The 23,668-nt window shown below is 40.0% G+C and overlaps 1 protein-coding gene across 1 annotated transcript; it reads left to right on the top strand.

Moving 5' to 3' along the window:
• Positions 1-3,405: 3,405 nt before the first annotated feature.
• On the top strand, positions 3,406-19,072 carry LOC135512087 (hepatic leukemia factor-like). The gene is made up of 4 exons (XM_064933739.1): positions 3,406-3,881; positions 6,341-6,703; positions 10,427-10,638; positions 15,240-19,072. Exons 1-4 carry the CDS (start codon positions 3,749-3,751, stop codon positions 15,453-15,455), a joined length of 924 nt encoding a protein of 307 aa, XP_064789811.1. The 5' UTR covers positions 3,406-3,748; the 3' UTR covers positions 15,456-19,072.
• The last annotated feature ends 4,596 nt before the right edge of the window (positions 19,073-23,668 follow it).

The raw sequence follows: 23,668 nt of genomic DNA, 5'->3' as shown, positions 1-23,668 counted from the left end.
GCTGCCTGGCCAAAAGAAGTATGCCATGCCATCGTCTTTTTGGCCAGATAGCATCAGATACATGGGCTACACATACATGTCCTCAACTATGGTATTATCAGTAGCACCTGTCTTTTTTACAAAATAAATATTTATTGTGTTACCAGATTCATACATGGAAAAACCGATAGTCCAACATTTTATCTAAAGGAAGTATGTTTGGAAGTGTCTGTCCTATATCTAAGAGATAAGAAAGCTCAGGAATTATTTCTATATTTTTCGTGGAATTTCCTGTATACCTTTTTTTACTTGGAAATTCTCTATTCACTTCCATTAATTTTCCGGGTTACCTTCAGACAAGTCCCATGACACGGAGAACACCATCGTGTTCGTGAGAGTCTCATATTTCCATAAAGGGGTCTTCATGAGAAGACCAATTTTCAGGATGTCTCCTGGTCTGACAAATAACAAGGCCGACATTGGCAGCTGCGGTGGATTTAGAGACATGCAAAAAATGTAGATCCATGCAAACAAACTGACATCTCTAGCTTAAAAAGGCAATCAGCAGTTGCTACATAAATTGTTGTTAATATTGATGTACCCATTGATTCTTGAAGAATATAACTTATAAATGCCTTATAAGCTTAGTTCAACTGTCATATCCCACAGTAACCAAAATATAAGCTTGTTTTACTCCAATGTTTGAAAACAAAGTCAATGTAAACAAACACCTCATTACATGGTTAAAACTATAATGTTGATATCATGGATGGTTAGTCCTTGCATCCGTAGCTTTGTCTATGAATTTGAGGGGTTACGTTTCTTTAGACCCATCCCTCAGCTTTTTACTGAACCAAGAGCGGGAAGCCCGCTTTGTTATTGTTTTTTTGTTATTGTTTCTACTGCTGATTGCTGCTTTAAACAGACAGATTTTGATGGGTGTTTTTGTAATTATTTATTCATTATGCTTTGAGTGGAGCATGGGCCTCAAGCAGATTAATTGTATTTATTATTTGCATTATGCCCAGGACTGAGACAATTGCCTCTTCTGCCTAAGTGTAATTCCATCAGGAATAAGGATTGCTGTGATGCAGTAGGGTGTATTCATGGATGGCAAGGCAAGACTTCCCCAAAAAATGGGCCAATACATTTTTAAAAAGTCATTTATATTTTGTCTCTCTGTGTTTTATAATGTTCCTTCAATTCACAAGAGTCTGAATGTATTTCACTTGAGGAAGGATCCAAGCGAGCAAAACAGTGCCCGTAGCATTGATTTCAAGTGAAGCTTGCCAGCATTTGGCCTCCCTTGATAAAAAAGTATATAATAATAGCCAAAATAATAGCCAACTTGAGCTAAACTTTGTGAGCTCAACTGTGAATGGTCCTGGCGCACCAAAAAAAAGTATCATGGGAAGCCAGTTTGGATTTGGCTTCACTCCAATCACATCACATCATATCAAGAGCAATACGGATTTGACAGAAACAACTTGAATTGTTGCATCTCCTCAGGTGGATAGCTAGCTAGCTAAAATTGGCTTGTTCCTAAATTTCCATGGATGGAGTTAGGGATTCGGAATTGTTGTTGTACTTCATTGTCCGTACTGGCCAATGATTATAACGCCGATTCTGATCTAACCATACATTCATACATTGTGCCCCTGGCCTGAGAGGATGAAAGTTCAATATGTAGCTAGATGTAGAAGGCTAATGTTAACTAGCTAACATTGCCCATGACAGGAAGTTAGGCAAGCGAGCAAGATTTTTAGCCAGCTAGCCTAGGACAACAAAACATAAAAGCATGTACTGTATAACAGATTCATAGATCGTTTTGTCAACATGAAAGAGAGGCGGATGGCATTGGCATTTCTCTACAAGTAGGGTGTCAACATGTTTGTTTCTACTTGCACGAACACACACACAAACACACACAGACAGAAATCAGTACCACGAACAGTCACATCATATTTAGCTTATGTTGATTGGACTACATCGTTTTTAAAATATATTTTAGTTGTCAATGTATTAGACATAGGTGATTTGATGATGTTGAAGATGAAATGGTGCTGAAATAATGGAAGCAGCTCCTGTTTTCTTTGCAACATTTGATAACTTTCCGTGGTTCTAAATCAATAGTTGTTTTAGTAGTCTGAAAATGTTGGAAACATTAACTTGCTTGACCATGCTGTAGGTCATGTAACTGTTTGTTACATGCAATATGCTTTGTGGACTTCATGGGACAGTTGCTCTCCGCTTTTGTTTTGAAACAAAGGTGTGGTTGAATTCATTCTGATACTGTGTCTTCTAATTTTCTCGGCATTAGGCCTATATATCACGATTGCAAGGCAGATGAATTACCAGGTTATAGAGCAAACAAGCAATTACCACAAAAAAAAATGTAATATGGCTTTTTTTCTGGCTTGGTTTCCTCAGTAATTTTACCCATGCACCACTACTGCTGTGATGAGATCAGTTGATCTGGTGCGGTTGAGGATTCTGGCAGCAGAAGACAGCACTCAGGTTGAGGATCCTGCAGTTGTTCATTTGTAGGCCTAAACGGCTGATTTCAAGGAGTATTGACCCTTTTTCCTTCCCCAGTACTGTGTGAGATTGAGTTGTTTTTCTCCCCGGGCAAAGGCGCATGAGGGGTTCAATGTGAGAACCGGCTAGGGGGGTGGTGAGCAGCGAGCGCAGGATATCTCGCTCTGCTATTGGGCAAAAGTAGGTCAACCGCGCCCACGCACGTGACCAATCATTCCACTCTGTTCTCGGGTGAACAGGGTTTGTTCCGTGCGTTCAAAGCGTGACCGACGAAAAAAGCGCTCTGTATAAAAAAAAATGCGCTCTCACAGTTCCTCGTTTGAAACATGACGAAAGCGCGTTTAAATAGTCTCAAAATGTATTTGTTCTTGTTCTTCTTCATGTATGTCATAGCCTAATTTAAAGCGAATCTGTCATGTGTTTCACATATGAGGATGCGTTTCTCACAGAGAACAAGGGATTTAAAACTGTTGGCACCTTGCACCTATTATGAAACAAGGGCCAATTTATGCCTACATAATGTTATAACAGTTTAATTAGATTTTCTACACACAAACTCGGATATTATGCCAATAGGCCTATTACTCTCTGTGCGCATTCTGGTGATGAATAGCCCTGCAATGTCTGCTTCTTTGAACCCTATTAAACATTATGAGAAATTATAGGCCACAGGGCATAAGACTAGGTCTATTATAATATACTGTAGTAGCACATAGGTAACTTTCACGACAGACCGAATAAAGACCGGAATGAACTTCCGAGTGGCGTTTAATCACTTTTTGACACTGGCCTCATTCATTGTAATGATGAATTGGTCGAGAAACACACACACACACACGCACACGCATACGCACACGCACACACACGAGCGCGCGCGCGCACCCGAGGAAAGAGGGGCGGTATCTCTCAGGGTTTGACGTCACATACCTCGGTTCTCACATATGGTATGAATGGAATGGGTGAACGCTATCTGTCTTCTTGAACGCTATCAGTCTTCTGCTGCAGACGACAGCCGATTTTGGAATAGCCGGTGGCACTGGAACCAGCTTTGCACGCAATCTGCCCACTGAGTTAATTTTTCTCTCCAGTTAGGCTAATTGAACAGGTTAAATCGACCTATTCTTGTGATTTAGATTTATTTGCTTTGTTTAATATTTTGTATTAGCCTATCTGCATAATTATACCCCAGGACCAGGTTTAGTGCATTTTTTTACAGCTAAAGGAAGAAGTGATGGATAAAATAATGTCCAGGCATCTCACGGTGAATCCAAGTTTTCTACCTGCGTCGAATCACTGCGTACTGAAGTCTCTATTGGAGAACCCCATGAAGCTACCCTTCCTCAAACATGAACACCAAAATGAAGGTAAGGAAATATTTTTTATTATTATATTATGTTCCAAGTCTATAGAACAACTTATCTTAAATTGAAATTATTCTAATTTGTATAGAAATATAATTTTATTTTAAATTCCATTGTTTATTTATGTATTTTTGTGTAGTTTATTTAGAGGATAAGCTACTTGTATCTACACTGTAACAGAAAGCTGTAAATTATACGGTAATTCGGGGTATTATCAACAGTAAAATACTCAAACTTTTTACTGCAGCATACTGTAAATTATAGTTAATTGTGAGAAAATGTTGTGGCCTGGGCAAAGAATTGCTGTATTTCGAATGGTACTGTAATTCCGCCACACAGAATACAGTACAGTACAGTATTTTTGGAGTGCCAAAAACCTTTTAACTACTATTGGGTGTATGGTGTTGTTGTTTCTGGCTCATTAACATATTTTTAGGCGTTCCTTGTAAGAGGCCATATCTGTTGCACCTGTGTGTGAGAAAGCTGTACAATTTGAACTCCTATTTAAATATATATATATATATATATATATATATATGTATATATATATATCACCTTTATTTAACCTTGTAGGCTAGTTGAGAACAAGTTCTCAATTACAACTGCGACCTGGCCAAGATAAAGCAAAGCAGTGCAACACAAACAACAACACAGGAATAACAATACATGGAATAAACAAACATTCAGTCAATACATTCAATTTTTAAAAGTCTATATACAGTGTGTGCAAATGAGGTAGGATAAGGGAGGTAAGGCAATAAATAGGCCATAGCTGTAAAATATTTACAATATAGCAATTAAACACTGAAGAGATAGATGTGCAGAAGATGAGTGTGCAATGTGGTTATAGTGCCCTGTAAATGTGTCTAGGAGACAGATTGGACTGGCATCTAGTTTTAACCCTCAAATGGTTAAGCATTTTGCTATGTCCTTTTGGTCTGTTTTGCCCTTTAGTCACTGCCAGTTTGGAAGCCTTTATAGTCTCTATAAGTACAAATGATATAAACACCAAATATTCATTAATATACCTACTGTAATGTGTTAATACTTTACCTAGCAGCCAACCTGCTTGCATCGATCCCATGTAATTACAATAAAATACTGTGAAATACAAACAATCCCTCCCCTCAATGAATTTCATTCATTCATCCATTTATGAATTCCGATTACGGTAGTATTGACCTTTTTATAGTATAATGCAGAATATTTTACAGTATTGTACTGTATGTCATTACACAGTACTTGCTTTGATAACATATTTCTAGAATTACGCTATACCCGCAATGACATCTGTTAATTATGTGTATGTGACCAATAAAATTAGATTTATTTATATTACAGTAGGTGTACTGTAATATGAAATGCATAATTTGACTTGCTACGAGCTGCCTGTAAGCTACTGCCAAATGTAACCCTTTACAGTGTTTGACCTGTTTTGGTACCTGGTAAATATCCCAAAGAATGCATTTAAAATATACTTTAAAGATCCCTCAAACTCAACTCTGGACCTCAAAGCCAGTTCCACTGTGTTTTTTCATTGTTCCCCTCTAGTCAGGGACTGATTTAGACCTGGGACACCAGGTGTGTGTGCAATTAATTATCAGGTAGAACAGAAAACCAGCAGGTTCCGGACCTCATAGGGTAAGAGTTGAATACCCCTGGCCTAGGCGATACATGGATTTTTAGAAATGTTCGATCAAATTGATAATGATTTTCTTCATTGTCTTTACCTGGTCACATACTTGGAATCATTTTCTGAGGAAATTCCAAGGTGTGCATATCTGTATTTGGCCAAACCATCCCCACCAGTACAGTAGCTATGTTTTCAGATATTAGTCAGCTGACACACATTTAACAAGTTAATTAGCGAGCAATTAACTATCCCTTCACTTTTTACTCCTAAATTAATGTATTTAATCATATTGCTAACACAGTGGCTGTCAGTGATGTATATTGGTACAATGGATTCATTGATTGCAAGCATGATACTTTGGGTGATAGATATTGTTATGAAGTAACATTATTAAAGCAGGTACAGGGATTCACTTCCATATACTAGCTTTTTTGCTCCTCAAAAAACAGTTATCCAAACCAGCTAACCCTGAAAATGAGCTGGTGGATACCATAGAGCCCTCAAAATGTCAACTCTGGACTCCAAAGCCAGTTCCACTGCTTTTGCTTTTTTTTAAATTGTTCCCCTCTAATCAGGAACTGATTTAGACCTGGAACACCAGGTGTGTGCAATTATTTATCAGGTAGAACAAAAAACCAGAAGGCTCCAGACCTCACAAGGGAAGAGTTGAATAGCCCTGCCATAGCGGATACTTTATTCTCCCAAATTACAGATACAATAAACTGAAATAAATGTGCTGCATATTCAATATAATACAAGCCTTGTGATAGAACATCATTGTTAAAAAAACAACAAATGTATGTCTTGGTACTAATAGTGTTCTCTCTAGGGTTTGGGAAGGAGCGAGAGAAGGAGAAGAATTTGGATGAGGAGAGGAGTGCCCCACAGTCAGCCTTCCTTGGCCCGACGCTGTGGAACAAGACTCTCCCCTACGATGAGGACAATTTCCAGCTGGAGTACATGGATCTGGACGAGTTCCTGTCGGAAAATGGCATTCCGTCTGATCTTGCCACCGCCGTCCACCAGCACCAATCACACCAATCGCAGTCCCAGCACCAGACGTCAAGTAGGTCACAAGCCCCGACCACACCGTCGCCCTCAGTGATCGACCTTAGCAGCCATGCCAGCGCATCGACGTTGGTACACACAGGCATGGGCGCACAGAACTGTCTCCGTAGTCTCACCAGAACAGGTGTGTAAAACACGCATGCACACCTCGCATACATACTAAAACACGCAGGAAAACAAGGAGGAGCAGGGGCAATAATGTGCACGCCTACAGTACTCCATAACATTCATCCTTTCCCTGCCTTTTGTCACTAGGGAAAATATTCCTGCTAAGCTCTACGATCATACTAATCTCAATCATTTGAAGTGAAAATACAATACACCTGCTAGTCACCATGTTAGTAAGGTGTTAGATGTACACTACTTTTACATTTTAGCAGGTGCTCTTATCCAGAGCAACTTACAGTAGTGAGTGGATACATTTTCATGTTCACACTGGTCCCCCATGGGAATCAAACCCACAACCATGGTGTTGCAAGTACCATGCTCTACCAGGTGAGTCACAGAGGACCACTTTTATGAGAGTTGCTATTGCAGTTCTAAACTGTATTAATTAAATGACTCAAATGTAAATGTTAATTGTCACCTCGGGGGGGGTCCAGCAGCATATTTTATTGTCACCTCGTAATTGATGAGTAAATCAATAGATGCAATGTAGAGCTCTCTGTTCATTTCATACTTGGCCTTGGGTTGGGATGAGCCAACCAATGCATTCTGAGGGTGTCAGAATTCAGAACAAATTATGTCAACATAAAAATAGACGAGAAGGAAAAAGATGACTCATGTATCCGTCACAGTCCTTAGTGTCTGTGCCCCCCATTAAAATGCAGGCCCAGTACGAATAGAGTGTAGGACTGCTTTATTAGGTTCCTTAGAAGAGGCCACAAACTCAGAATGGAAAAGGTGTGAAGTTCAACCAATGTTGTGATGGTGTGACCCGTAAGTGTGTTGCACACAGAATGCAGACACCGCTTCAGGCTGCCTGGACTTGGGCTTGTCTCTGCGTGATATCTGTGTTTTAGGTACATACTGTGCTCTACTTACCTGAACTGGGACATGATCAGAAGTATGTGAACCCAGATGAACCCAACCTCACGTGAACCCAGCTAACACACATTGTAGAATCTAATGCAGTGGTTCCCAACTCCAGTCCTCCAGTTCCCAACAGCATACATTTTGGTTGTAGCCCCAGACAAACTCACCTGATTCAACTCATTGAGGGCCTGATGATCAGTTGACAAGTTCAATCAGGTGTGTTTGCCTGGGGCTACAATAAAAATGTGTACTGCTGAGGATATTTGAGGACCGGAGTTGGGAACCACTGATCTAACCTATACGACATAACAATAACCAACCACAGAATGTAAACAGCATGTAGGCCAGTCAGACTACTCTCTTCCAACCCCTACCACCACTGCGGGAAGATGTTTGGGAGTGTGGTTTGAAATCGGATACAATTCTGATTCCTGGCCGAGAAACTTGTCTGAGCGGTCAAATCTGATTTATTTGCCCTCGAATGGTTTTTAGATTGTTATGTAGCATATCTTGTTGCTTGCTAGCTACTCTGACAGTTTGACAAGAACATGTGGTAGCTAACTAGCGTGTTAATTGTTTACAAACAAATGAGTGAATGTGCTAGAAAGCTCAACAGCCACCTAGATAGATAGTTGACTGCTGTGGCCAAAAATGACTTGTTTTAAAAGTTGGATTATCTTATCCTTCAAGGCTTTAAAAGTGTTCTTACACTATGATTTTGAACATTCAAAGCAGACATTGTCACCTTCAGCACCACCACCAATCAGCCTATACCTCTGCGCTCACACCCGATATTACTATGACAGAGTGTAGCCATGTCAGCAAATGACTGCTGTCTGAACACACACAGATCCGATTTGGTCACTTGTAACTTGCTGTTTGGACAGTCATATTCCAAAACAGACTTGAAAAACCAAACTGATTTGAGCATTAAGGCCTGCAATTTGAACAAGGCTTAATTAACTTAATTAATTAACTTAATTAAATTAACACTTAATTTGTGCAATGTTCTGTTTGTAAGTCACTCATTTGAAGTACTTCTCTTCAGAGAGGTAGTTGTTAACCCACATCTATATGGCTGCGTTTACACAGGCAGCCCACTTTTGATATTTTGCCCAATTATTGGGTAAAGACCTGACCTGATCTGACCAATTAGTGAAAAAAAGATCCGAATTAGGCTGTGTTTACACAGACAGCCCATGTGGCTCTGTCCTGATTTCAGTATGGATGCTCAGGTTAGATTTCTTTACTCTGGAGTGTTTGTTTTGCACATTACCTTCCATTACCATGACAACCACCCTAGAACAGTGACAGGAAATGAGCATTGCATCTGTGTGCTACTTCAGAGGCTAGATCAGTGTGAATGCGCAAATCTGATATTGGTCACATGTAAAACTGAATGTTGACAGTCAGAAAAAAAGATTTGATATGAAGAAAAATCTGAATTGGGTTCTTAGGGTGGCTGTGTAAACAATTCCTTAAAATGTTGGGGTATTTGAAAATATTTAAAATCTGATTCCATTTTTTATTTATTTTAAATATCAGGTATGCAAATAAAAGATCTGAATTGGGCTACGTGTGTAAACACAGCCCAAGACACTTTTCTGAGAAGCAGATTGCCTTCTCTTGATTGAAGTGAAATCTTCACCTGGAGGTCAAATCTCTCTGTGCATCCCTTTAGCTAATTAGTGTAATGTTCTGTTCCTTAGTCACTCGTCTCAGGCACTTCTGATTAGCAGGTGCATTACTCACTTCTAAGAAGCATATGTTGTCTTCTCTTGATTGAAGTGAAATCTTTATCTGCACTGAAGGTCAAATCTGTCTCTGTACATCCCTGTGTAGCTGAGCTAGGTATAGATCTATCGATACTGTAAATCTCAGACTGAATCAGTGTGATTAATCTCATCCACCAGCCGACTCTCTCTCTGGTAGCAGTTGAGCCTGAGGTAGCGGTTAGTTAAGTAGATAAGAAAGTCTTGACCAAGTAAGCCCTGTCCGAGCCAGAACAACCCATAGAGGCAGGAGGCTGTCTCCTGTTTCTGTATCACGAGGCAGCTTGAAGTACAAGTACACCTCCTGGACACACGTGTGATTATAAATTAAATGTGAATCTGAATTTGAATACAAGTGCAAATAAAAAACGCAGGTTTTCTATACAACTATTATACCTCTGCTCAGTTAGAGAAGGGCCTAGTCGTCACATCAGGTTCAGATCTGTAGGGCTTTTCTGTATCCTGTGCACTTGACCAATAAACTTTGATTTGAGAATGAGGTTCAGATGTCATTTGAAAAGGAGCAGGGCCTCTGGCACTATCTTTCTCTCTCTTCCATCTCACACCAGCTGGCCTCCAGTCTCCACTCAATGCAAATAGATGCATAATGAGACAAGAGACAAGTGGATAGAGATTTATAATGTGCTTCTGTCCAGTACTTGGTTCAGAGTTGATTTTTGGATGGGAATTGGAGGAGGAAGAGGGGAAATGTAGACACTCACACTGGTATGTTTCACACAATGGCAAATTTTGGTGTAGGTTGTGAGTGTTAGCTTTGTGTCTTGTGCCCCATGGTGGCCACTGTTTGCCACTACTACTGGATACATTATAATAACAGTGCAATTGTTTGTGGTGCTGGGAATAAAAATGCATTACTTTCAATTTGTCACTTTTCATGAATGTCATGAATGCATTACTTTCAACCGACACACCAACCCAAAAAATATGCAGAGGCAATTTCTATAATTCTATCAAATCCATTTCTCTAGCCTATTTCCATGTCTCTAACATCCTGTTGTTGTCTTCCTCCCCTTCTCTAGCCCTGCCATCCAGAAACACTCCCAGCCCCATCGACCCAGAGTCCATCCAGGTGCCGATGAGTTATGAGCCCGACCCTGCTGACCTGGCCCTGTCCAGTGTACCGGGACAGGAGATGTTCGACCCCCGCAAATGCAAGTTTGCCCCCGAGGAGCTCAAACCACAGCCCATGTTCAAGAAGGCTCGCAAGGTGTTATTCCCTGATGACATGAAGGTGTGTGTGTGTCATCTAATCTATCAGATTACTTAGCGCTGTGTTATCCCTGATTATGTAACAGGTAGAGTTGGTCATAACGCTGACTCATCTATTATTTATAGATGATAATCACAGTGAATGAATGGCATGTAGACAGAGCCATTAATACTGATTATAGTCTGGTTTCACAACAACACTAAAGCCATATGAAAACAAGGTTGTGAGTGTGAGAGACTTAGGGGATTTGCCTTTTTATGTTTGTTCACATAAAGGTGGATCCATGCATGGTTTTAGTACATTGACTGAAAGCTGATTGTGCAGACATACGAAGGTTATGGGGAAAACTCCACTAGCTGCCAGAGAGAGAGAGAGGAGGGGTCATGTTCTAATGGGAGAGCATTATGTTAGCAAATGGATGTGTTTCATTTCACGGAGTGATTTTTCACGGAGTGAACGTACTGTATCTTTGGACCTTTTGACCACTAGTGGGTGCATGGTATTGTTGTTTCTGGCTCATTAACGTATTTTGAGGTGTGCCTTTTAAGAGGCTATAATTGTTGCACCCGGGAGTGAGAATGCTGTACCAATTTAGCTCACGTGATAATGCGCCCTCTATTGAAAATGTATAGATGACAGATTAGAGTGGCAGTAAGTATTAAACCTTAAATTGTTCAGCATTTTGCTGTGTTTTGCCTTTTAGTTACTGCCAGTTTGGAAGCCTTTAAGGCCCCTAGAAGGTCAAGTGATATAAAACACAACATTCTGTAATGTGTAAACACTGTATCAAGCAGCCAGCCTGCTTGCACCAATCCCTTGTAATTATAGTAAAATACAAACCCCTCCCCTCTTTAATTCATTCATCCATTCATAATTTATTCTGATTACAGTGGCATTACAGTTTTCTACAATATAATACAGCCAATTTCATGATGTACTGTGATACTGTATTTATATTACAGTAGGTGTACTGTAATATGAAATGCATCATTTGACTTGCTACGAGCTGCCTGTAAGCTACTGCCAAATGTAACCCCTTTACAGTGTTTGACCTGTTTTGGTACCAGGTAAATATCCCAAAGAATGCATTTAAAATATACTTTAAAGATCCCTCAAACTCAACTCTGGACCTCAAAGCCAGTCCCACTGCGTTTTTTCATTGTTAAATTTTACGGTATTGTACTGTGTGTCATTGCCCAGTACTTGCTTTGATACCATATTTATATTAGAGCATTTTACTCACCAGGAGCTGCCTGTAAGACAATGCCAAATTCATGGCAACCCCTTTACAGCGTTGCTTAGGCAACTGTTTTGGTACACAGCAACAAGCCAATGGAAAGTTGGCTAAAGCTACCAATCCAGTTAACCCGCTTATATGAAATATGTGAGTTTTTTAAGATTATAGTATTGGTCATCTGGGGTCTTATGTATAACCGTTGTGTACATTTCACACTAAATATCTGCCCGTGCCATTTCTAAAAAGACTGCACACAAATATTGAGATTTATAAACTTTGCACATAACAGACATACACATGTTGCCCATTAAAAATCAGACCGGTGCTGAAACTATGCACACATGAATGAGCATTAAAACTCCACCTTTTATGGTGACAGTAATGCCCTTATTTACTGTATACTTTGGAATGACTGTAATTAGGCCAAGTTACTTTCTAAAGGAAATAGCAATGGCCAACTTGATCAAATGTCTCTGGAGGTGTTGGTAGAATGTTTGACATTTTTACAGTAACATTTGCTGTATCTGACAGTTTCTGAAAGAGGAAAAACTATTGGAAATTGCTGTGGAACTGTAAACGGATCATTTGAAATCGGTGATGTTTTGCGTTAACTTTTTCAAAATCCTAAATATACTGCACTGGCCGCAAATTTTTATACATTGTCTCGTATGTCTACTTGAAAAGAAAAAAAAAACTACTGTGATAGCCTACGCACTTCAAAGCAAAATATTAACTGTCTGTTCAATTCTACTGTATATTAACTGCGCTCCCTTTTGGATGCATAGAGCAAAATACTTGAATCAATAGTCTAACAGGCCAAATGAAATGAGAGATGCCATGGTAATTTGTTGTAGGTTAAAGCCTCTTCAAGAATATGAACCCATCATGACCAGAAAATGTGAGGAATTTATTATATTTAACCTTTTTAAAGTGGGTCCAATTAAATGAGAGATGGGACATTCTAGGCCTATAAGCTACTTGGCAAGTACGAAACCATCATAGTCAAAAAAATTATTTATTCTGCAATGATCATAGAAAGGAAATACAGTGCCCTGGGAAAGTATTCAGACCCCTTGACATTTTCCACATTTTGTTACGTTACAGCCTAATTATAAAATGGATTCAATAGTTATTTTCCCTCCTCAATCTACACACAATGCAAATGTATAAAAAATGAGATCACATTTACATAGTATTCATACCCGTAACTTGTTGAAGCAGCTTTGGTAGCGATTACAGCTTTGAGTCTTCATGGGTTTGACGCTTCAAGCTTGGCGCACTTATATTTGGGGAATATCTCCCATTCTTCTCTGTAGATCCTCTCAAGCTCTGTCAGGTTGGATGTGGAGCATCGCTGCACAACTATTTTCAGGTCTCTCCAGAGATATTCAATCAGGTTCAAGTCCGGGCTCTGGCTGGGACACTCAAGGACATTCAGAGACTTGTCCCGGAACCATTCCTGCTTCGTCTTGGCTGTGTACTTAAGGTCATTGTCCTGTTGGAAGGTGAACCTTCTCCCCAGTCTGAGGTTGAGAGCCCTGGAGCAGATTTTCACCAAGGATCTCTCTGTACTTTAATCTGTTCATCTTTCCCTCAATCCTGACTAGACTCCCTGCCATTGAAAAACTTCCCCACAGCATGATGCTGCCACCACCATGCTTCACCATAGGGATGGTGCCAGGTTTCCTCCAGACGTGATACTTGGCATTCAGGCCAAAGAGTTCAATCTTGGTTTATCAGACCAGAGAATCTTGTTTCTCATGGTCTGAGTCCTTTAGGCGCCTTTTGGCAAACTTGAAGCGGGCTGTCATGTGCCTTTTACTGAGGAGTGGCTTCCATCTGCCATAAAGGCATGATTGGTGGAGTGCTGCAGAGATGGTTGTCCTTCTGGAAGGTTCTCTCATCTCCACAGACAAACTCTGGAGGTCTTTCAGAGTGACCATCGGGTTCTTGGTCACCTCTCTGACCAAGGCCCTTCTCCGCCGATTGCTTAGTTTCGCCAGGCGGCCAGCTCAAGGAAAAGTGTTGGTGCTTACAAACTTCATCCATTTAAGCATGATGGAGGCCACTGTGTTCTTGCGGACCTTCAATGCTGGGGCGGCAGGGTAGCCTAGTGGTTAGAGCGTTGGTTGTGAGTTCAAACCCCCGAGCTGACAAGGTACAAATCTGTCGTTCTGCCCCTGAACAGGCAGTTAACCCACTGTTCCCAGGCCGTCATTGAAAATAAGAATTTGTTCTTAACTGACTTGCCTGGTTAAATAAAGGTAAAAAAAAAAAAAAAAAAAAAAAAAATGCTGCAGAAATGATTTGGTACCCTTCCCCAGATCTTTGCCTTAACACAATCCTGTCTCGGAGCTTAAGGAAAATTCCTTCGATCTCATGGCTTTGACTTGACTGTCAACTGTGGGACCTAATGTAGACAGGGTCTGTGCCTTTCCAAATCATGTCCAATCAATTGAATTTACCACAGATGTACACCAATCTAGTTGTAGAAATATCTCAAGGATCATCAATGGTAACTGGATGCACCTAAGCAAAATGTTGAGTCTGAATACTTATGTAAATAAGCTATTTCTGTTTTTTATTTTTAATACATTTGCAAACATTTCTAAAAATGCTTTGTCATTATGGGGTATTGTGTGTAGATAGATGAGAAAAAAATGTTTTAATAAATGTTATAATTAGTCTGTAACGTAACAAACTGTTAAAAGCGAAGGGGTCTGAATAGTTTCCAAATGTACTATAGATGCCTGTTTCTAACTACTTTAGAATGCAAAAAATGAATCTTCGCTGTTCTCACTAACGGTATAATATTGAATCCTGTTATTATATTTTTGTTATGAGTAAGTATGTCATCATATCCCACATTTGCATAAAATACCAGGCTTCTTGCAATACGTTAACCACAAAAAAATTGTGCATATTCTAAAGTTTGTGGGAAGCTAAGCACATGTTCAGTTTGTATAAATGCCATCTTTTGCGTGAAAACTGGTACATTAATGTTTTGGGTTTTTTGTACATACGCAACGTTTATAAATTTGCTCTCAGGAGTTTATAATTAACTGTGCCACTGGGCACGGAAGTCCGTTCGATATCTATCTAGTTTTGATTTCTAGTTTTGTCAACAAATTCACATTAAACGTAAAATCAACTAAACAATTCACCGTCATTGGATTTAAGTTCAAAGTTGGGTGAAAAAAGACGAAATGCCCTTAAGTTGATGACTATATGCAAATCCAATTAGTTTTCCATGTTGATTCAACTTCATCACAGACTTTTTGGGTTGAAATTATGTGGAAACAACATTGATTCAATCAGTTTTTGCCCAGTGGGATATTTCCCCTCTTCTAACTCTCCACTCTCTTCCCTTGCACCTCTCGAGCAGGATGACAGGTATTGGGTGAGGCGTAAGAAGAACAACGTGGCTGCCAAGAGGTCACGGGACGCCCGTCGGCTCAAAGAGAACCAGATCGCCATCCGAGCGGGTTTCCTGGAGAAAGAGAATTCAGCACTGAGGATGGAGGTGGGCGACCTGAGGAGAGAGCTGGGGCGCACCAAAAACATAGTGGTCAAGTACCAGGCCACACACGGACCTCTGTAATGGGACTGAGACAGAATACACTCAAACACAGATAGCAACTACACACACACACACAAAATATGAGGCTGAGCTTACAGCTGTCTGAGACAACCACCCAATCAATCCCCCCCATTTATCTCACCCATGTCTGTCTCTGATTGGCACTTTAGAGTGAAAGCGGATAACGTTGTGTAAAGTGTGAGTATGAAACGGAATGTGTTTCCTTTATTTCTGAGCTATGTGTGTTTTTAATTTTATTCTTTTCTTTCTTATATAAATTTATCCACACATGGCTAATGTATTTTATTTGTTATTTTCCTTACACGGTGGTTTGTACATATTGTCCACGGTGTTTACTGTGGCATTTCATTTTTTTTTTATGAATATGTATGTTGAATGTTATGTTACCTACCCTTATCCAACTCCCTCTTGATCCATAACATCTGTTATCGTCTGTTGATGATCTTGTGTCTGTGGTTGCCATGGTTTTCTATGGTTTCCATACTGTAAATATAGGTTATGTCAGCTGAGATGTCTCCACTGATGTTACCTGTCCCACTTCATCCAGCTTTCTTTTTAATCCACCCCCCCCTTTCTTATGCTTTGACAGAGATATGCTGTTTGTAAAGTGTAGAATGACTGCACTGCTCACACTTTGAAACCTCTTTAATGCCTACATACCGCTAGCCTGGGTACCCAACTGTTTCTCATTAGGCAACAGCATGTTAGCTAACGCAGAGACAGACTGGCGTCCAGGCTAGCATTCTATGATGTCAGCTTTGTCATTTGTTCATTTCGTTCATATGGCAGTGTTATGACCAGGCAGGTCACCCGTGATACAAGTCAGTATTCAACGTCTATCCATGTCTGAGGACGTCCAGAGATGATGTGGAAAACAGCCACAAGGGGCAACAGTGAGCCCTGTTACTAACAAGTAGGTTTTGGTTTTGCTAAGATGTTGCGGATGGGTGTGAGCATCTGCCTCTGATTCCAAAGTTTGCATGTTTGAATCCAGCGATATATTTTTATATTTTTGTTTTATCCCTAACCTATCCCTAACCTTAACCATTCAGAGTTAATGCCTAACCTTAACCATTCAGAGTTGATGCCTAAACTTAACCTTAAACACTTTGAAATTTGACGTTTGGAACAACTTAGAAATATGACGATTGAGAAACATGTATGAACGTTTTATTGTGACGTAAGACTGTGAGAGCTTGTAGGTTTTGACAGTGTTATTGATAACTTTGTTAACACAGGTTGTTTCAAGTTACCTGTCACCAGATCATTGTTTCACCGTGTTGTACAGATGAACTGTCAGAAGCTAAAGCAATAAGCCCATAAAGCAGTAGGGTCTTGGTCTCCTATCTACCAAGCTTACTGTCACAGACACGCATGGAACGACCCTCTTTATTTCATTTGTAATTACTTGTAGTATTTACATATCTGGCATGTTTTTATTTCCTCTTCAAGCATTCAAATTTGAACATTATCAGCATCCATGCAATAGACAATAGCTGTTATCATTTTCTTTTACTCTTCCCGAGCATGACTTTTCTCTGTCAGTGTCCGTATTAAGACAGCCTCTCAGTCCTGCTCAGATTGAAAGAAGTCCTACTGAGACTGTCCTAGTATGGATACTGCACAGATGCTCTCTGTGACCCAACGAGATGAATGTAACAGATGTACTACAGTATATAACAAACACAGGAGGTTGGTGGCACCTTAATTGGGGAGGATGGGCTCGTGGTAATGACTGGAGTGGAATCAGTGGAATGGTATCAAACACATGGTCTGCAGGTGTTTGATGCCTTTCCATTTGCTCAGTTTCTGCCATTATTATGAGCCTTCCTCCCCTCAGCAGCCTCCTCTGATAACAGTACGCTGGGCGAATGAATGGTGTTGCCTATACAGTACGGTGGAATATACCCTAATCAGTTTATATCTTTACTACAGACCAAAACATTTCAGTATACAAAGGATATATTGATATATTAAAGGTTTTGTTTATACAAAGATATTCATGTTTTTGTACAGTATTTTTCCCAACATATATATTTCTTGTGTATTTTAAAAATGAACTGTGTATATTAAGAACTTGTTCACTTTTAACAAAAGCTGTTTTTTAGATACTTTGCCTGGACATTACTAAAGACCACATTACAAATGAAACCGACAGGCCATTTTGTCTTGTATGTTTTGTTGGACTGTTCATTTGCTGTAGTCTAAGAAAATATTGATATCTGGATCTCTTTAAATTCTTACTTGTATGTAGTTTTGATATAGAATAATGTAATGTCCCAAAAACAAACACTTACAGTACCAGTCAAAAGTTTGGATACACTCATTCCAGAGTTTTTTTATTTATTATTTTTTACAATTTTCCACATTGTCTCAAAAACCAACAAGCACTATGATAAAACCTGGGACTCTTGAGTGGCGCAGCGATCTAAGGCACTGCATCTCAGTGCTAGAGGCGTCACTACAGACCCTGGTTTGATCCCGGGCTGTAGCACAACCGGCCATGATTGTGAGTCTCATAGGGCGGCACACAATTAACCCAGCGTCGTTGCCCGGTTAGGGTTTGGCTGGGGTAGGCTGTCATTGTAAAAAAATAATTTGTTCTTAACTGACTTGCCTAGTTAAATAAAAACTGGATCTTATGAGGACCGCCACAGGAAAGGAAGACCCAGAGTTACCTCTGCTGCAGAGGATAAATTAATTAGTTAACTGCACCTCAGAAATTTCAGCCCAAATAAATGCTTCAGAGTTCAAGTCACAGACACATCTCAACATCAACTATTCAACTAGATTTTTGATTCCAACCGCCATGTCTTTGTGAGACGCAGAGCAGGTGAACGGATGATCTCCACCATGTGTGGTTCCCACCGTGAAGCATGGAGGAGGAGGTGTGGGGGTGCTTTGCTGGTGACACTGTCAGTGATTTATTTAGAGTTCAAGGCACACTTAACCAGCATGGCTACCACAGCATTCTGCAGCGATACGCCATCCCATCTGGTTTGGGCTTAGTGGGACAATCACTTGTTTTTAAACAGGACAATGACCCAACACACCTCCAGGCTGTGTAAGGGCTATTTGACCAAGAAAGAGTGATGGAGTGCTGCATCAGATGACCTGGCCTCCACAATCATCTGACCTCATCCCAATTGAGATGGTTTGGGATGAGTTGGACCGCAGAGTGAAGGAAAGGCAGCCAACAAGAGCTCAACATATGTGGGAACTCCTTCAAGACTGTTGGAAAAGCAGTCAAGGTGAAGCTGGTTGAGAGAATGCCAAGAGTGTGCAAAGCTGTCATCAAGGCAAAGGGTAGCTACTTTAAAGAATTTGTTTAACACTTTTTTTGTTACTGCATGATTCCATATGTGTTATTTCATAGTTTTGATGTCTTTACTATTATTCTACAATGTAGAAAATAAGAAAAAACCTTTAATGAGGTGTGTCTAAACTTTTGACTTGTACTGTATGTTAAATCTCATGTTCATTTGTTCCTTTTGTGTGATTTTTATTTTATTTTTATTGTGTGTGCATTTTTTCCCCAGATGATGGGTTCCCCAGGGCACTTACATGCTGTCTTTTTGATTATGTTTCTCATGATCACAATAAAACAGTTTATATCATCTGCTAGTTATGTGTTCCTTTGGGTGATGAAAAAAGGCGGGTCGATTTGGAACCAATCTACGACCTCTTGGTTCAATTCGGTGGTTTCACGTTATGACATTCGGCGAGAAAAAAAGCAACAAGACAAGATAGGATGCAATAACCATCTTCATGTCACACATTTTGGGAAAAAAACAAAGAAATGTCTCTAAAGTTGATCTTGTTTTTTTAAGTATCAGATGACATACTGTTTCCAAAAGTCTCTCTTCCACTCCCATAGCATAGCCTACTACTATACTCTCTCTCTGTGTGTGTGTGTGTGTGTGTGTGTGTGTGTGTGTGTGTGTGTGTGTGTGTGTGTTATATGTACTGTATCGTGCTGGTTTGGTATAGTCATTTTGAAATTCTGACGTAGTAGAATGTCTTACTTTTTCTCTCTTATGTAGCCTACACAAACACAGGAGCTAGTTTAGTTCTTCGTTTTTTTTATACAATATTATTTAGAGGGTCTTGGACGAGTCATACTATTGTGATACTTTTAATGTGCTATATATTCATGCACTATAGTAATAATGTACCACAAATATTACATTTGATAAATTATATTCTGTATTTTGAGAGGATCAGTTAGTCATTTACATGATATGTATAACGCCTTCCCAAAACCTGGGTTTTATTCATTAGTGTACATGTAGCTAATACCGTTTCTTATTGAAAAGGTCCAGGTAGTCCCTCCCTGTTTGCTTCCATTTCATACCAAATGAATACGACCCAGGCTACCAAGTTCATTTGAACATTGGCTCAAGTCAAATTTGATTTTAAATCCTCCCTCTTGTGTGCCACACACATCTCCCGTACAAGACTAAGTCACTTAACTGATGTCCACACCTTATTAGTACCATTACCACTGATGTCAAGCCCAGAATATGACCAAAACAAATTGGTCTGTTTAGAAGAGTAAATGTTTGTAACCCTGCAGAGAGGACAAAAGCAGAGCAGATATCAGAAGGAATACATAGTCCTCGCTTTATAATACTCTGTGGAGTTGAGTCTGACTAATTCCTCAAACCCGTGGGAAATATCATTTGCTGCAATTCACATTGCAAATGGGGTGCTGTGATTGGTCATGTCATTGGTTGGTCTCGATGGGAACCAAGCTGAGCAGGCCATAGTATTTAAAATTAAAAACATGTTTTACGTAAGAGGCTTTAGCATGTCGAATCCCTCGGTAGCAGGACTCTCTGACTTGGTTCTTTTCAAAGTCGTGGCAGAGTGGATGACTTGACGTGACTGAGTCTTGATGTAGCTGAGCGGAGGACAGTCACAGCACATTCTGCTCCAGTCAATGTCAGTCTCTATATCCCTCCCCACCAGTTTTAATGAAGTAGCTGGTCTAACCGGAAACTGATGTACCATTGTGGCTCGAAGACTCCCCCAGATTCCATAAAGTAGCTGGACTACATGGAAGCTGTTGCGACTCAAAGTCGTGGCAATCTCATGGCAGAGCAAATGTCTTGACATGACTGAGGATGGTTGTGGCCCAGCAGAGGAGGATAGTCATGTAGTGACAATGGCCAGAGAGAAAGAGGCGAAGCTGTCTACGAAAAATAAGCCCACGAATTTAGGAATTTTTGTATGGAGGTCAATGAGAGAGTGTCGAATTGAATTGCTAATTTTCTACCTGAGGCTTATTTGATCTAATAGAAGTTTCATAATGGTTCAATTGTCTCAAATGCACTGATATAAGTGGACAACTTTGAAAAACAACAACTTTATTTCGGAGTTGTGCCTGTTGTGATCGAGACAGATGGATGGCTCATGATGGATATAACCTCTTAAAATGCATATTGCCATTGAGGGCTTCCACCATTTTAAAGTTGTCAACTATGTGGGGATTCCTATGAGTTGGGAGCAATCAGCCGATGAATAAGAAAATGGACTACCTTGAAATGGACATAGTTTCAATGGTGCTGCCCATGCTGTCACAGACGCTATAATACCACAGATACAAATATGAGTCCTCTATCTAGCTCTATGGCCTGTTGTTCACATGCATATCTGCCCTCTCATTGGCCAGAATGGTCCCACCTTATCTAGCTTCCTCCCACCTGCCTTTCGTCTTTGAGGACATGTATTTCTATTGTTAGAACCGTCGATCGACTATCGTGAATATAATAGACAATCTTTGCTCGAAGACTCCCCCAGATTCCCCATAATGTATCCTGGATAAATTGTAACTGTCCGACTGATCTACAAATTATAATGAGTAGTTGTTTGTGATGCAAGGTGGTTTGTAGATCAGTCAGTCGGCAGTCACCTGCACTGTCAGCTGCAATGTCGAACGAGCCCATTGAATGGTTCTGATGTTTGGTTAGTTAGTTAGTCGGTTGAATGGTTGGTTAGTCAGTTGATTGTTTCGTTGGTTGGTTGATTGATTGGTTTGAGTTGACGGTTTGATTCCCACAATTGACCACATACTCTGAATATATATTAACTGTAATCTGTTTTGGATTAAAGTGTCAGCTAAATTTCCATTTAGTACAGTAGCTAGCTGCCAAGAGGCCTGACATTCATTGAAAGAGTTGTACACCTAGTCCTAAACAGTCATTGTCATTCAAGTGCAGCATATCAATTACAATGTAGACACTGTTTTGTCCAAGAAGCTAGACACTATAATTATTTTTCAAGAATTACAGCAGAAAAGGTGCATGGAATATGTAGTTTTCCAGTGGATGAAGAGAACAGTATATTGTAGGTATTGCAGTTCTCTGTGAGTTCATAGTTCCTTCATTATACGTGTATCGTAAATTCTGATCTCAAGGTGGTTCCTTCTTAGTGTGGTGTGGCAGGACATCGTTGTCTGGCCCTTTGACATATTCATGCCCAACGGTGTAGCGATGGGGTGAACAGGAGAGAAGAGTGATTCCATAATGTCAGAGGTATTCTGGTTTCTGAGTGGTGATGACTGCACACTGGTCTGCTGCCCTGGGGAAAGACAGCGAGAGGAGACATTACCTTCAACTGATGTATAGCTTCAGTTGATGCATTAGTAGAGATGATATAGGAAGCTATTACAGCATCGAAACTAACTAGCGAGCAAACCCAAACACTAGCCCTAAATCTTACTTTATGCATGTTAGCTACTGTAACTACAGGTGTAGGATATTCATTTGAGTAATTTCTAACAGCAGGAAAATAATCCCGCAGCAACAGGAAATGTGTATTATTGGGTGGATTATAAGTAAAGGAGATTTTTCAGATTCAGAAAGCATTAATGACCTCAGAGGCAATAACATTATGCAGCAGTCATAAAACATTCAGACAAGATCACATATTAAAAAACAACATAGCAAAGGGTATTTACAAGCATGTAGGCTGGATAAGTGCAATTTCATAATAAAAATGTCAAAACAAGCTACAATGCAAGTGCTATTGTGTAATTAGTCCAACGTTTTGTTAAGCTGCAGAATTGCATTTTTGTAGTGGGTTTGAATCATATTTAGTTAGGGCAAATCAAGTCTGACATTTTTAAGTGGACATTACAAACTTAGAAGCCTTTTAAAATCTTGAATACACTACAAGTTTACATTTCCTGCAAAACAGGGTGATCAAATTAAGATCCTACACCTGTTGCAGTTAAGGCAAATATGATGGCTATTGGCTAAGTTGAGCTCTGACAAGCTGCAGGGTTCAAGCGAATTCTCCAGCTGGCTGCCACCTACAAGGGATCAGCGATGGGGAATATGGACAAGGCAGGGCAAGCAACTACGGGACATCAGATGTAACACTGGACACTACAAGAAAAGCCCAATGTTAGGCTTTTAAAAACAGACACTAGATGGGGTAGTAGTTCAAATTGAAATGTTTTTATTAAGGCGTCTCTCTTCTAGTCATGTTCATGCTCTTTATTTTATGTAATCCACACTGCATCTCTATTTTAAACTGCCATAGGGGTCCCTGGTAGCACATGCATTTGTGTAAGTAAAACTATCTATATGCTAAAAGTGTCCACATATGTCCCAAACTTTACTGCTGATGGCTTAGGGACATAACATGGAGGAAACGTACAATTCAACATGACACAATTATAGCAGAACTGAGGCTTTCAAAGTGCTCCTCTTTGAAATAGCTTAACTCCTTTGATCACTAAAACAGATGCTTTAAATTTGCAAGGTTGCCTTTTTGGAAAGCCCCTCATAAAAATGTTTACCATAACTGTGTATGTGTCTCAATACACCATATTCCTTATATAGTGCACTACTTTTGATCAGAGCTGTACCCTATTCCATATATAGTGCACTACTTTTGACCAGAGCTCTGGTCAAAGGTAGTGCACTATGTAGGGAATAGGGTGCCATTTGGAACATATCCTGTGGGTCAGTTTTTTAGCCTCCTTATATGAATACACCTATCATGAGTCACTCCGGATGAAAGTGCGTCTGGCTTTAACTCTTTTACAATAGCCAATGTTTCACAGTGCTTTTACATCACGCTCATATGTTAAAACCTAATATATGTCAATCATTGACAGAGTGAAGCCAGACATGCATTCATTCATTGACTAGGAGGCTTTGTGCTCTCAGGCCACATTCATTTTGCTGATGGGGTTTGTGCCT

The sequence above is a fragment of the Oncorhynchus masou genome, chromosome 24 (assembly GCF_036934945.1).
Source record: "Oncorhynchus masou masou isolate Uvic2021 chromosome 24, UVic_Omas_1.1, whole genome shotgun sequence".
Taxonomy (NCBI): Eukaryota; Metazoa; Chordata; class Actinopteri; order Salmoniformes; family Salmonidae; genus Oncorhynchus; species Oncorhynchus masou.
This window is presented reverse-complemented; position numbering and strand designations above follow the sequence as displayed.